The sequence below is a fragment of the Papio anubis genome, chromosome 12, assembly GCF_008728515.1.
Source record: "Papio anubis isolate 15944 chromosome 12, Panubis1.0, whole genome shotgun sequence".
NCBI classification, from domain to species: domain Eukaryota; kingdom Metazoa; phylum Chordata; class Mammalia; order Primates; family Cercopithecidae; genus Papio; species Papio anubis.
This window is the reverse complement of record NC_044987.1, coordinates 92,362,934-92,375,125: the sequence shown is the minus strand read 5'-3', so window position 1 is coordinate 92,375,125 and position 12,192 is coordinate 92,362,934. Positions and strand designations below refer to the sequence as shown.

The 12,192-nt window shown below is 44.4% G+C and overlaps 1 protein-coding gene across 4 annotated transcripts in view; it reads right to left on the bottom strand.

The window, feature by feature from the left end:
* TCP11L1 (t-complex 11 like 1) overlaps positions 1-9,213 on the bottom strand; it is a 53,508-nt gene extending 44,295 nt beyond the window's left edge. Inside the window, exons 1-2 of one of the 4 annotated variants that reach the window (XM_003910064.5) lie at positions 8,858-9,213; positions 5,546-5,732 (exon numbers count right to left, since the gene is read on the bottom strand). In XM_003910064.5, coding sequence (XP_003910113.1) covers positions 5,546-5,708 — 163 coding nt within the window. In that variant the 5' untranslated portion in view covers positions 5,709-5,732; positions 8,858-9,213. Of the gene's footprint in view, positions 1-5,545; positions 5,735-8,246; positions 8,635-8,857 lie in introns of those variants that run through there. The other 3 variants (XM_003910065.4, XM_017948505.3, XM_021925929.2) reach the window with 3 other exon arrangements.
* Positions 9,214-12,192: the final 2,979 nt, after the last annotated feature.

Sequence of the window (12,192 nt, the reverse complement as noted above, 5' to 3'; positions counted from 1 at the left end):
TTCCACTGTGGGTACGTCAATATCAAGCATCAGGTATTATTATCAAGCATCAGGTGTTATTAAACTCCACCAAGTTCTTACCCCTTAAGAAGAAACTCAGATTAATATTAGGACTTCCAAGTTTTTAACTTTGCTTTTGCAAAAAATAATAAATGTCTTATCATCTGAAATTTACGAAAATAACAGAAACACATCAAGTCCTCTCGGTGAATTTTTTTTTTTTTGAGACGGAGTCTTGCTCTGTCACCCAGGCTGGAGTGCAGTGGCACGATCTCGGCTCACTGCAACCTCCACCTTCCGGGTTCAAGTGACTCTCCTGCCTCAGCCTCCCAAGTAGCTGGGACTACAGGTGCATGCCACCACACCCAGCTAATTTTTGTATTTTTAGTAGAGACGGGGTTTCACCACGTTGGCCAGTATGGTCTCAATCTCTTGACCTTGTGATCCACCTGCCTTGGCCTCCCAAAGTGCTGTGATTACAGGCATGAGCCACCGTGCCTGGCCGGATTTGTTATTTCCCAATAATTTTAGTCATCTGGGTAATAATAGGCACCATTACTTTGCTGCCTAGTCATGAAACACAGTGGTTGGGGCAAATCAGTAAGAAATTTATCTTCCTCTAGACTCTGTTGAGAATGACCTTGAACAAGTCACTTAAATCTTGCAGGGTCTGTGTTTCTCCATATGCAAAAAGAAGAGACTTAAGGGTGTGCTATGAAATATAAGAATCCTCCAAATTTTAAACAAGTGCATTCTCAGTGTTTTGGGCATACTTGGAACAAAACAGCTTGCACCAAGTACTAAGAACTTCACCATCCAGGAAGAAGAAAATTTTCAGGAACTGTCCATGTTAGAGACTACTTAAAATCAAACTTATCAATGACAGGTATCTGACCATGAAAGATAAAAGCTACAGTTCTAAGACATGATCAGGACATATTACCCATGTACATATAGAGGAATTATTCATTGCATACAAATTATAGGGTTGTGGGGATTTTGTTTTGTGAGAGTTCTCAAATTTACCAATTTCATAAATGAAAACTTGGTAAAGATTGCATAAAATTGCATAAAGATGCAATTTGGTGGACAACATGTCTTCACCTCAATTTGTGAAGAGAACCTGAGTTGTAATAAGAGCCATGAAAAAATGGTAAGGTCAACTCAGACATGGTGGTGCACACTTGTAGTCTCAGCTACTAGGGAGGTTGAGGTGGGTGAATCACTTGAGCCCAGGAGTTCAAGGCCAGCCTGGGCAACATAGAGCAATCTGGTCTTTAAAAAAAAAAAAAAAAAGTAAAGTTACATGTAACTTACCCGGGAGTTTATTTTATATGACACAAAGCTAAAGTTGTTGCTAAATTCTGTTATTTTGTTACAGCATTTGCCCACTGATGCCCTGTTAGAGAAACTGAAAATCATGTTAGTTTAAACATGACTTTTGAGAGGCTGGCAGACAGATTCCAAAATAAAATGAAGTTCTAATTTAGAATGGTTGTAACTCTCTTTCTTTACAAAGGTATCCTGAGATGTCTCTACACTCTGAAAAGATGCTGTTAGTCACATAAGTGGATGGACATTTATGGAGGGCAAGACGGCAACTGTCACTCAAACAGCTACTATAGAATGAGTACAGTAAAGCCAGGGTAAAGGTTACCCATAGTACTTATTATGTTGATGGAAACTGCTTGTTAATTTGTCTTCCTCACTAGCCTGCAAGCTCCATGAGGACAGAGAATCTGTGCCTGGTTCACTGCTGGATCCCTGATATACAGTATGCACTCAACAAATATTTGACTGATTGAATATGGAAACACCATAATTCAAAGGCTAGTCATGAGCTTTAGAAATGTAAGTTCTCATGTCACCTATTCATCTAAAGATGACTGGGATCTACTAATTAAATTCACAAGGACCCGATTTCATAAACGAAGGTCCTAAGTGGGAGATATTAACTGGAATAACAATTGATGTTTGTCATCTGAATATAGCATCTTTTACTGGTCAACTAGGTGGTTAGATGTTAGAACAGAGGGTATTTTGTGAGAAGAGCATTAAAGTATAAATAGTAGAAGATCTTAGAGAAAACATTGTTAAGTTACAGTTGACTGATCCTTACTCTGTTTAAAGGATCTCTGTTTAAAGAACAGATAATCTTTTACAATCAAATCACCACCTCAAATCAGTACCAATCAATTTTTTACAAGCCAGCCATTTTTCCTTTTTCAATGTTCTGCATCAGTTACATCAGCAATTCCACTCTTTTTTTTTTCTTTTTCTTGAGATAGTTTCCCTCTTGTCACCCAGGCTGGAATACAATGGCACAATCTCAGTTCACAGCAACCTCTGCTTCCCAGGTTCAAGCAATTCTCCTGCCTCAGCCTACCAAGTAGCTGGGATTACAGGCACGCACCACCACTCCCGGCTAATTTTTGTATTTTTAGTAGAAACAGGGTTTCGCCACGTTGGCCAGGCTGGTCTTGAACTCCTGACCTCAGGTGATTCACCCGTCTCAGCCTCCCAAAGTGCTTATAGAGACGTGAGCCACCGCGCCTGGCCTAGCAATTCCACTCTTAAAGTATTATTCTGTGTTATAATTTAAAACAATAAATGTTCTCTTTTTGCTACTTACATTTTAATTTGTAGAATTCCAAATGTGATTTTAGAGTTAAACTCAGTAGCTACACATTTACAGAGTTTGGGGGAAATGTCTGCAAACTATTAATTCCATAGTTTGTAAATCCTTATTTATGCTCTATGTGTTCAATAATGCTTCCTTACCTGATCCGCAAATAATGGGGTCTTAGCTTTATCTTTTGGGTTTATAGCCCTGTACCTACCTAATACTACAGGAGAAATAGGAAGTCAGACAAAAGGAATATCTTAGGGCATTGATTTTAAACCTTATTTTGGTACAGACCACTAAGAGAACTTAATGAAAGCTTCCATGACCTTATTTCTAAAAACACGCATATCAAAACAAATGTTGATGTACTTTTTTGGCTATTACTAGATCCCCTAAATCTTGATCATAGGTCCCAGGATGAGTAGTTTTGCCTTAAGGGCATAACTACACACAACTTCAGATAATGTAGCTTAGTACTGGTTTGACATTAATTTGGAATCATGCCATCAGACTGACAGGATGCCAAAGGTGAAGCCATCAACCAAAGAATGGCTGAACCTATAAAAGTTAAAATTATTTTAAAAAATTAAAAGCAATCAACCAACTGTTGGGAGAAACTGAGGCAGGGCTTGCATGTCTGACATAATGTAAAAGAGTCTTGGAACATGTCCGGGGTCCAGGGTCTAAAACCCCTCGTGGCCTTGGGAACACCAAGCTCTGTGCTAAAGGGTGGAAGGCTGCCCTGCTGCACCATAATCTAAGCCCAGGGCATAAAAACCCTCGTGGCTTGAATGGAATCCAGGGCTCAGGGCACAAAACCCCTCGTGGCCTCTGAAATGTGTCTAGACTTGCTGGCTCCTTGCTTCTAGCACTCCTAGGCTCATATATCGATTGTATCTTAAACTAGAAGAACATGTTTCCCATTATCTCAAGTAGCGGAACATGTTCCATACGCTTCAAAGAAAATGCCAAACTGTCACAGCTGTAGATCATGTGCTTGATACACTGCTTTCTTTCAACCCCCACATCCTCACCATCCGCTTCTTTGTTTGATTACCAATAAATAGCGTGGGCTTCTAGAGCTTGGGGCCTTAGCAGCCTCCATACTAGCATCAGCCCCCTAGACCCACTTTATGCACTCTTAAACTTGTCTTTTCTCATTCCTTTGACTCCACTGGACTTCGTCACCCCCACGTTAGGTCTGGCCGTCCCAACAACCAACAGACCAATAAAGAGTGACTGAAGACCTAAACCAAAAGTTCTTTAGCAGAAACTATAGATTGTAAAGCTATCACGTTAGCCATATACATCTACGTTACAGCAATCAATCCTGGTCTCTTTATTTTTTTTTTTTATTTCTTTGAGAGAGGTTTGTCTTACTCTCTCATCCAGGCTGGAGTGCGGTGACATGATCACGGCTCACTGCAGCCTTGACCTCCCCAGCTCAAGTGATCCTCCTGTCCCAGCTTCCCAAGCAGCTGCGACTACAGCCATGTACCACCATGCTCAGCTAATTTTTTTTTTTTTTGTAAGACAAGGTCTCACTTTGTCACCCAGACTGAAGTGCAGTGGCACAATTTCAGCTCACTGCAGCCTCCACCTCCCAGGTTCAAGGGATCCTCCTGTCTCAGCCCCACAAGTAGCTGGGACTATAGGTATGTGCCACCATGCCTAGCTAATTTTTATTTTTTGTAGAGATGAGGTCTCATTATGTTGCCCAGGCTGGTCTTGAACTCCTGGACTCAAGTGATCCTCCTGCCTCAGCCTCCCAAAGTGCTGGTATTACAGGTATGAGCCACTATGCCTGGCTAATCCTGGCATCTTTAAATGCAATAGATGACATGTTAGTAGCAATAATAGTAACAACAACTAATGTTTATTAAGCATTTATTACCTGCAAAGCACTGTTCTAACTGCCTTACAGGAATTCATTTAATCTTTACCGCTACCCTAAGAAATATTGTACTTTCCTCATTTTAAAGACAGGAAAACAGAAGTTTTCTGACTACACATATTGGAGACAGGCCTACCAAATGCACGATAGACTGTGCTAGTAACAACATGTTTCCTTGGACACAATTTGACCTAATAGTTGATTTATTAAAATCTATGTGATAATAAATCAGAATAAAATAGGGTCCATTAATGTTTGCTAGAAGAATACCATGTTGACTAATAAATTGCCTGGGAAGGGCTTTGATCATTTTAGAAGAAACATACCCCAAAACCCAAAAATGTCTGTACTTTTTCCAAATATGTACAACTACTGATCATCTACAATTTAAAGGGATAACATCAATACCGACATTGCTAGACTATGACGTTCCCTCTTAAAAACTTGCATTTTTGGACTCACTTCAAAATGCTTGAGGTACTCTTCATAAAAGACATGAATTGAAGCAACCACTGGGAATGCCCGAAGATATTGCCACCCTTTCATTTAAGAGGCTTGCTCCTTGCCAGGGATCTGAAATGACTTCACCACACACATTCAGCAAACTGAATTCCCTCAAGCTTGTGGGAACTAAGCCTTCAGGCAGAGAATTAGGGTGTGGTGAACTTACTCACATTTTTTTTTAACCTGCACAAGCACAGTCCTGGCAGGAATTAGCCTCAGACTTTTCAAACACCCGTTCAATAAAAGCAGCAATTTGTACTCCACCCTCCTATTTCTTAGAGCACTTCAGAGACTGGAGTGTCACTGAGGCTGGAGAAAGACAGGCACATACTGGACATTATTCTAAAATGTTAATTTCCCATGCAATTGAAAATCCACAAGTAGCTAGGCTGCCAGCTGAGGAACTGCTATCATTCCTAAATGCGAACCTAGCTCACGGCCACATGCACAAGGAGGCCTCATAAAACTGTCACCTGAAAACAATGACAATATTGCATCTAATCAAAGTCAAATTTGCTTACAGTGAGGTCTTTGCACTCTTTGGGGGCTGGAGGAGTCTGACTTTATTGCTTTCTGTAAGGCTTCATCAGCACCTTCCACAGCATCTTCGAGGCCTTGCTCAGAATCATTGGATTTTGATTTTCCTGCTTCATTTACATTGGACTTGTCAAGGTTTTCAGACATTCTCAATTAAGTTTATCCACTTTCCTAGGAAAGAAAAACACAAAAAAAGAACTAAAAGTATTCTAGCTCTGTCACCAACTAGCAATGTGACTCAGGGCAAATCATTTAATCTCTTTGGGTTTCAGTTTTCTTGTTTGTAGAATAAATGAGCTTGCTAAGATCTTATCCAGCTATAATACTCCACTTCAATGACTAAACAGATACTTGTAAAATGACATTTGTAATTTACCAGATTTCTGGATCTCAGGTAGCAGTTAGTTGGAATATCTTTGTCCTACTCCTGAGTAGCATGTTACAGGAATACAGGGCCTTAAACTATTAGAAGACACACTTTAAACTGCCTGCTGCTACTATTTTAATCAGTGATTCAATCTTAAATTCTTTACTTTCATTCCTAAGAGCAGATTGGTAAACTCTTTGGAAATAATGCTTTTAATCGGGCTTACAAGTGAATATACTGGGCTAAAGGGCTGATTCCTTGATATTATCACGTGAATAAGACACCTAGAGATGATAGAAACTAGAATTTTATTTTATTTTATTTATTTATTTTTTTTTTTGAGATGGAGTTTTGCTCTCGTTGCCCAGGCTGGAGTGCAACTGAGCATTCTTGGCTCACTGCAACCTCCGCCTGTTAGGTTTAAACAATTCTCCTGCCTCAGCCTCCCAAGTAGCTGAGATTACTGGTGTGTGTCACCACGCCCAGCTAATTTTTTGTTTTGTTTTGTTTTGCTCTCCAGCCTGGGCGACAGAGCAAGACTCCGTCTCCAAAAAAAAAAAAAAAAAAAAAAAAAAAAAGGCCTGTTTTAATTACAGTGAAAGTTTTAGTCAATTCCTCCCCTCTCCCTTTTCCTAGGGTGTTTCTGGGAGAGAATAAAGACACAATGTTTCTGCATTTGCTGAAAATAATCAACATTTGTAACATCAGCACTTGAAGATCACAAAACATTTTCATAAGCACTAAGAAAGTCAATTAGACTTTCTTACACACAGGGAACACAATCAAGTGATCAAAAGAAATGTCAACTGATTTAGGGAGTTTGGCAGACTGTGTTCTGCATATTAGAGAGGTGAAGAATCACCTGATAGAATTATGTGAAATTTCAGAGAACTCCATTAAACAGAATGAAGTTACTGGAATTGAAATATTCAGGCCTGCTTTTTTTTTTTTTTTTTGAGACAGACTCTTGCACTGTTGCCCAGATTGAAGTGCAGTGGCACCATCTCGACTCAGCTCACTGCAACCTCTGCCTCCTGGGTTCAAGGGATTCTTCTGCCTCAGCCACCCCAGTAGCTGGGATTACAGGAACCCGCCACACGCCTTGCTAATTTTTGTATTTTTAGTAGAGATGGGGTTTCACTATGTTGGCCAGGCTCGTGTCTAACTCCTAACCTCTAGTGTTCCGCCTGCCTCAGCCTCCCAAAATGCTGGGATTATAGGCGTGAGCCACTGTGCCTGACCCAGACCTGTATTAATATGAAGGTTGTTTTCATGTATTTCCCCTTTCTAGTCTCATTTCAGCTTCGAACACCCCACTGGAGACACCCATCTCCTCTGTATCCTAAATCCTATTAGGGTCAGGAAATGCTCCAAGATCCAAAGCATAACATTACCAGCATATTCTATGAGAAAGGACAAACAAAACGCTTCTAATTTTATCCTCTTCACATGCTGAGAAGGAGCCCAGGAGGGATGAAGTAATTCATTCTGTGCGGTGAGGAGGAAAGGCAGGATTTCTAGGTCTCTAATCAGCTTAGTAAACTAACCCCATCCTTTTATGATTGAGTCCAGGTCCTATCTCTTCCCAGGACACTTCCCGGACCTCACCAGTGATTGCACCTTTCTCAACTCCTGCAGGGCTGGCTAGTCGACATTTAGCATTTGTCACTGCCTTAAATTCAATTCAAAGTGTGCTTATTTAAATAGAAAGATGCAAATACATAGTGTAGAGGGGGAGGCAGACAGGCTTACAAGGAGCCATAATGAAACTTAAGCCTTAGTGGCATTATGAAATTGCCCAGGGAATATAGCAGAGGAAGAAACTAACTCCGCCTGGAAGGAGATTGAGAAAACCTTCCCAGAAAAGATGACATTTACACTGATCTTTAAAAGGAGTAGGATTTCACCTAGTTAAAACACGTCTGGAGGGGGAGAGGAGGTGAAAAGAAGGGCATTTCACTCAGAGGACAGAAGCCAAGGCACAAGAAAATCAGAAAAGAAAGTGGCTAGTGATAATGGAAAGATGCGTTGGGGCCAGATGGTAAAAGTGCTAGTTTTTATTTTAAAATTCTCCACCTAGATTTCGAACTTCTTACAAGCCAGGAAAAGTCATATTCCCCACTTATGCTCCATCCGTATATCCCCCAAATAGACACCCACAAGTATCTGTTGATAGAGATGAATCCCTACGTCATCTCTGTGATGTCGTTGTATGTGGGAGGGGTGGGCGTTGGTTTCACACACACCTGGGCCCCAATTCTGGCTCTTTACTAGCTGAGTAACTTCAGTTTCCTCCTCTGTAAAATATAGCTACCTACCTGCTTGGTTTGGGGGGGAGATGAAACGAGGGATCGTGCACGGCAGAGGCTGGCACACAGCAGGCCTTCTACAAATGGTAACTCTAATTAAAGGGCTCTAGGATGTGGCCAGGAACCATTTAATTTGCTTATATCGCGCGCATCCATTCAACCCCCACTGTGTCTAAAAAGAGAGCCGAGGGGAGGAGGATCCTCGCACTTGCCAAGAAGACGGTCATCCGTCGGGGCTACACGCGGGCCTAGGCTGGACACAAGAGGCTCCCCAGCAGAAAGGGTCTTTCAGCAAAAGAAAGGGGCTCTGTCCCCGGCGCCGGGAATCACCTCCTCTGGCACTGAGCTCCACTCGCGCCCGGCGTCCGGATTCCGTTGTAAACAGCTGTTCGGGCCAGCGAGGGAGTGGCAGGGCCGGGAGCAGGGAGAACGCGGGCGCGCCGAGAGGGCGGCCTTGAGGGGTGAGCCCCACCCGCCCGCGGACCCCGCCTCTTCCTCGCCTGCCCCCGACATCCCGGGACGGGATCCGACGGGAAGAGACGAAGAGATGCCTGCGACTTGGACCGCGCGCCTCCCAGGCGAGCCCCGCCAGCCTCCGCCCCAGCTCCCGCTCTCCTCACCTGCCGCGGAGTCGGCGTTCTTCCTCCTGCCGCTCCCGCCGCGCGAATCAGGCGCGGGCTGGCGCCGCGGCAGAAGCCGGAGGGATGCGCGGCAGGCTGGGGCGGTTCAGCCTCTGCTCCTCCGAGGCCGCATCCCTCGCCACGCGGCGGGCGGTCCTCCCAGCCCGACTCGGGTGGGCAGCGGTCAGAGCGGCCGCTTCTCAGCATCAGGAAGGAGGAGACTGCTCTTGGCCGGGAGGCGCCAATATAGGGCAGCGCCATGTCTTCGTACGGAAAGGCAGGCGGTTCTTTCCCCTGCTTGCCGAAGGGGTTCAGTAAGCGGTGACTCGCAGCTGGGCGGCGCCATGTTTCCTCAGGGAGCGGTGGAAAGCGTGGCCGATGACCGCTGAGGGGGCTCCGTGGGCAGTGGCTCCGAGCCAAGAGTGGCCCGCTCAACGAGGCGAGGCGCCATTTTTCCGTACGGAAACGTAAGAGGAGCGGCCGAGTGCCCGCCGATGAGTGTCAGCGGGCTGTGGCTCGAAGCTGGGGATAGCCCGCCCCACGCAGGGAGGCGCCATGTTTCCATACGGAAAGGCGGAGGGCGCGGCCACATCCCAGTCGCTGGGGTGGGTGACGGGAGGAGAAAGGGAGGCGGAGAAGGCGCGGGTCAGTCAAAAGAAGAAATAAGAAGCAACTGCATCGGAAACCTTCCCCGTCCGTTCTTTGAAATTTAATTATGCCATCCTCTTTGTAGCTACATGAAGTGTATTCCCCTTCTCTCATTTTGGCTGTTTTTTAAAAAGTTGGGCCGGGCGCAGCGGCTCACTCCTGTAATCCCAGCATTTTGAGAGGCCGAAGCGGGCGGATCATGAGGTCAAGAAATCGAGACCATCCTGGCCAACATGGTGAAACCCTGTCTCTACCAAAAATACGAAAATTAGCTGGGCGTGGTGGCGCGCGCTTGTAGTCCCAGCTATTCGGGAGGCTGAGGCAGGAGAATCGCTTGAATCCAGGAGGCGGAGGATACAGTGAGCTGAGATAGCGCCACTGCACTCCATCCTGGAGACAGACCGAGACTCCGTCTCAAAAAAAAAAAAAAAGCAACAAAGCAGTTGGAGTGAAATTGCTGTTTTCAAACACTGCTAAATAGATCACATGTGGGTAGTTACTGCTAACGTATTGAAGGCCGAGTGCAATACCAGACCCTCAAACCATTTACAGACTTGCATATTAAAGTCTTTTAGCTTTAAAAAAGAAAAAGACAAAAACAGTTCTCAGGTGAAGATTCCCTTTTTTGGAGGAAAAAACACCAAAAACCCTTAAGATACTCAACTAAATGGAACTGTTAAGACCTGCAAAGAAAACATGCAGTTCTTCTGAGTCTAGACTCATACCATAAAGTCTCCAATGTTTTTCAGCCGTGAGTACAACTTGCAATCTCGGGGGCAGGGGTTGGAAAACTATTATCCAAAACTCTGGGGCGTGATGCCAGACAAGTTTTAAAAGCTTCTCTGGGAAAGCAGGCTAGAACCACCCCCCTTACCTTCCTTAAAAGATTAATATGGCCGGGCTTAATGGCTCACGCCTGTAATCCTGACACTTAGGGAGGTCGAGGCGGGCGGATCACCTGAGGTCAGGGGTTCAAGACCAGCCTGGCCAACATGGCGAAACCCCGTCTGTACTAAAAATACAAAAATTAGCTGGGCATGGTGGCAGGCACCTGTAATCCCAGCTCCTGGGGAGGCTGAGGCAGGAGAATCACTTGAACCTGGGAGGTGGAGGTTGCAGTGAGCAGAGATTGCACCCCTGCATTCCAGCCTGGGTAACAGAGTGAGACTACATCTCAAAAAAAAAAAATTAATATGACCAATTTTCACTTGGTTAGGAGCAAGTGAATGAATACACTCAAGTTTCACCTGGAGAGGATACTGCAACAGTACCAAAATCACTGATTTAATTTGGGATATTTCACTTGTAATCTTGTAATGTTATGTACTGTTTCAATATTCAAAAAATATATATAGACACATTCCATTTTGATCTTTGGCTGCAAGGACTGGAAATTCAAATTACCTTAAGGTAAAGGGAGTTCACTGCAAGGACATAGGACTTGGAGGGAGAAAGGTGGCAGCCACTCTAGAGGTCGGCTACTGCTCCTGGACACACGGGATTCCTCTTGTCACATCTCTGCTTGCTGCAGTCCATTCCACTCTTTATGCTACAGGGTGGTCTCTGTACTTTCTTAATTGATGCTCCTCAATTTAAATTTAAATCCCATCTCTACTAAAAATACAAAAAATTAGCCGGGCGTGGTGGCAGGTGCTTGTGGTCCCAGCTACCCAGGAGGCTGAGGCAGGAGAATGGCGTGAACCTGGGAGGCGGAGCTTGCAGTGAGCCGAGATCGCGCCACTGCACTCCAGCCTGGGCCACACAGCGAGACTATGCCTAAAAAAAAAAAAAAAAAAAAAAAAAAATTCCTAGTATAAGTGGACCTGCACAGTTCAAATTTCTGGTGTTGAAAGGTCACCTGTATATCTTCACAGTGCACTCATGCCACATAATCATTAACTTAGTTAAAAAGGTATTAAAAACTTTAGCTCTAATGCCCAGTTTACGAGAACTATAGGATACAAAGGAACGTGATAAAGGACAGCCCAGACTTGTCATCAGAAAAATTCAGACTGAGGAAAACGCAAGAACAACTGACCAAGTTTATTTAACAATAGAGACAGACACACAGACAGACAAAAAGACAAAGAGATGAGAAGGGTGGAAGGAGAAAGGAGAACTTACTTTTTTTTTTTGAGACAGAGTCTTGCTCTGTCACCAGGCTGGAGTGCAGTGGTGCAATCTCAGCTCACGGCAACCTCTGTCTCCTGGGTTCAAGGGATTCTCCTGCCTCAGCCTCCCGAGTAGCTGGGACCACAGGTGCGTGCCCCCACGCCCGACTAATTTTTGTATTTTTAGGAGAGACGGGCTTTCACCATGTTGGCAAGGATGGTCTCGATCTCTTGACCTCGTGATCCGTCCATCTCAGCCTCCCAAAGTGCTAGGATTACAGGCGTGAGCCATGGCGAGTGGCTGAAGATTTTTTTTTTTTTTGAGAGGGAGTCTCACTCTATCATCCAGGATGGAGTGCAGTGGTGCATCTCAGCTCACTGCAAGCTCCGCTTCCCAGGTTCACACCATTCTCCTGCCTCAGCCTCCCAAGTAGCTGGGACTACAGGTGCCTGCCACCATACCCAGCTAATTTATTTTTGTGTGTGTGTGTGTTTTTTTTGTTTGTTTTTTTTAAGTAAAGACGGGGTTTCACCATGTTAGCCAGGATGGTCTCGATCTCCTGACCTCGTGATCCG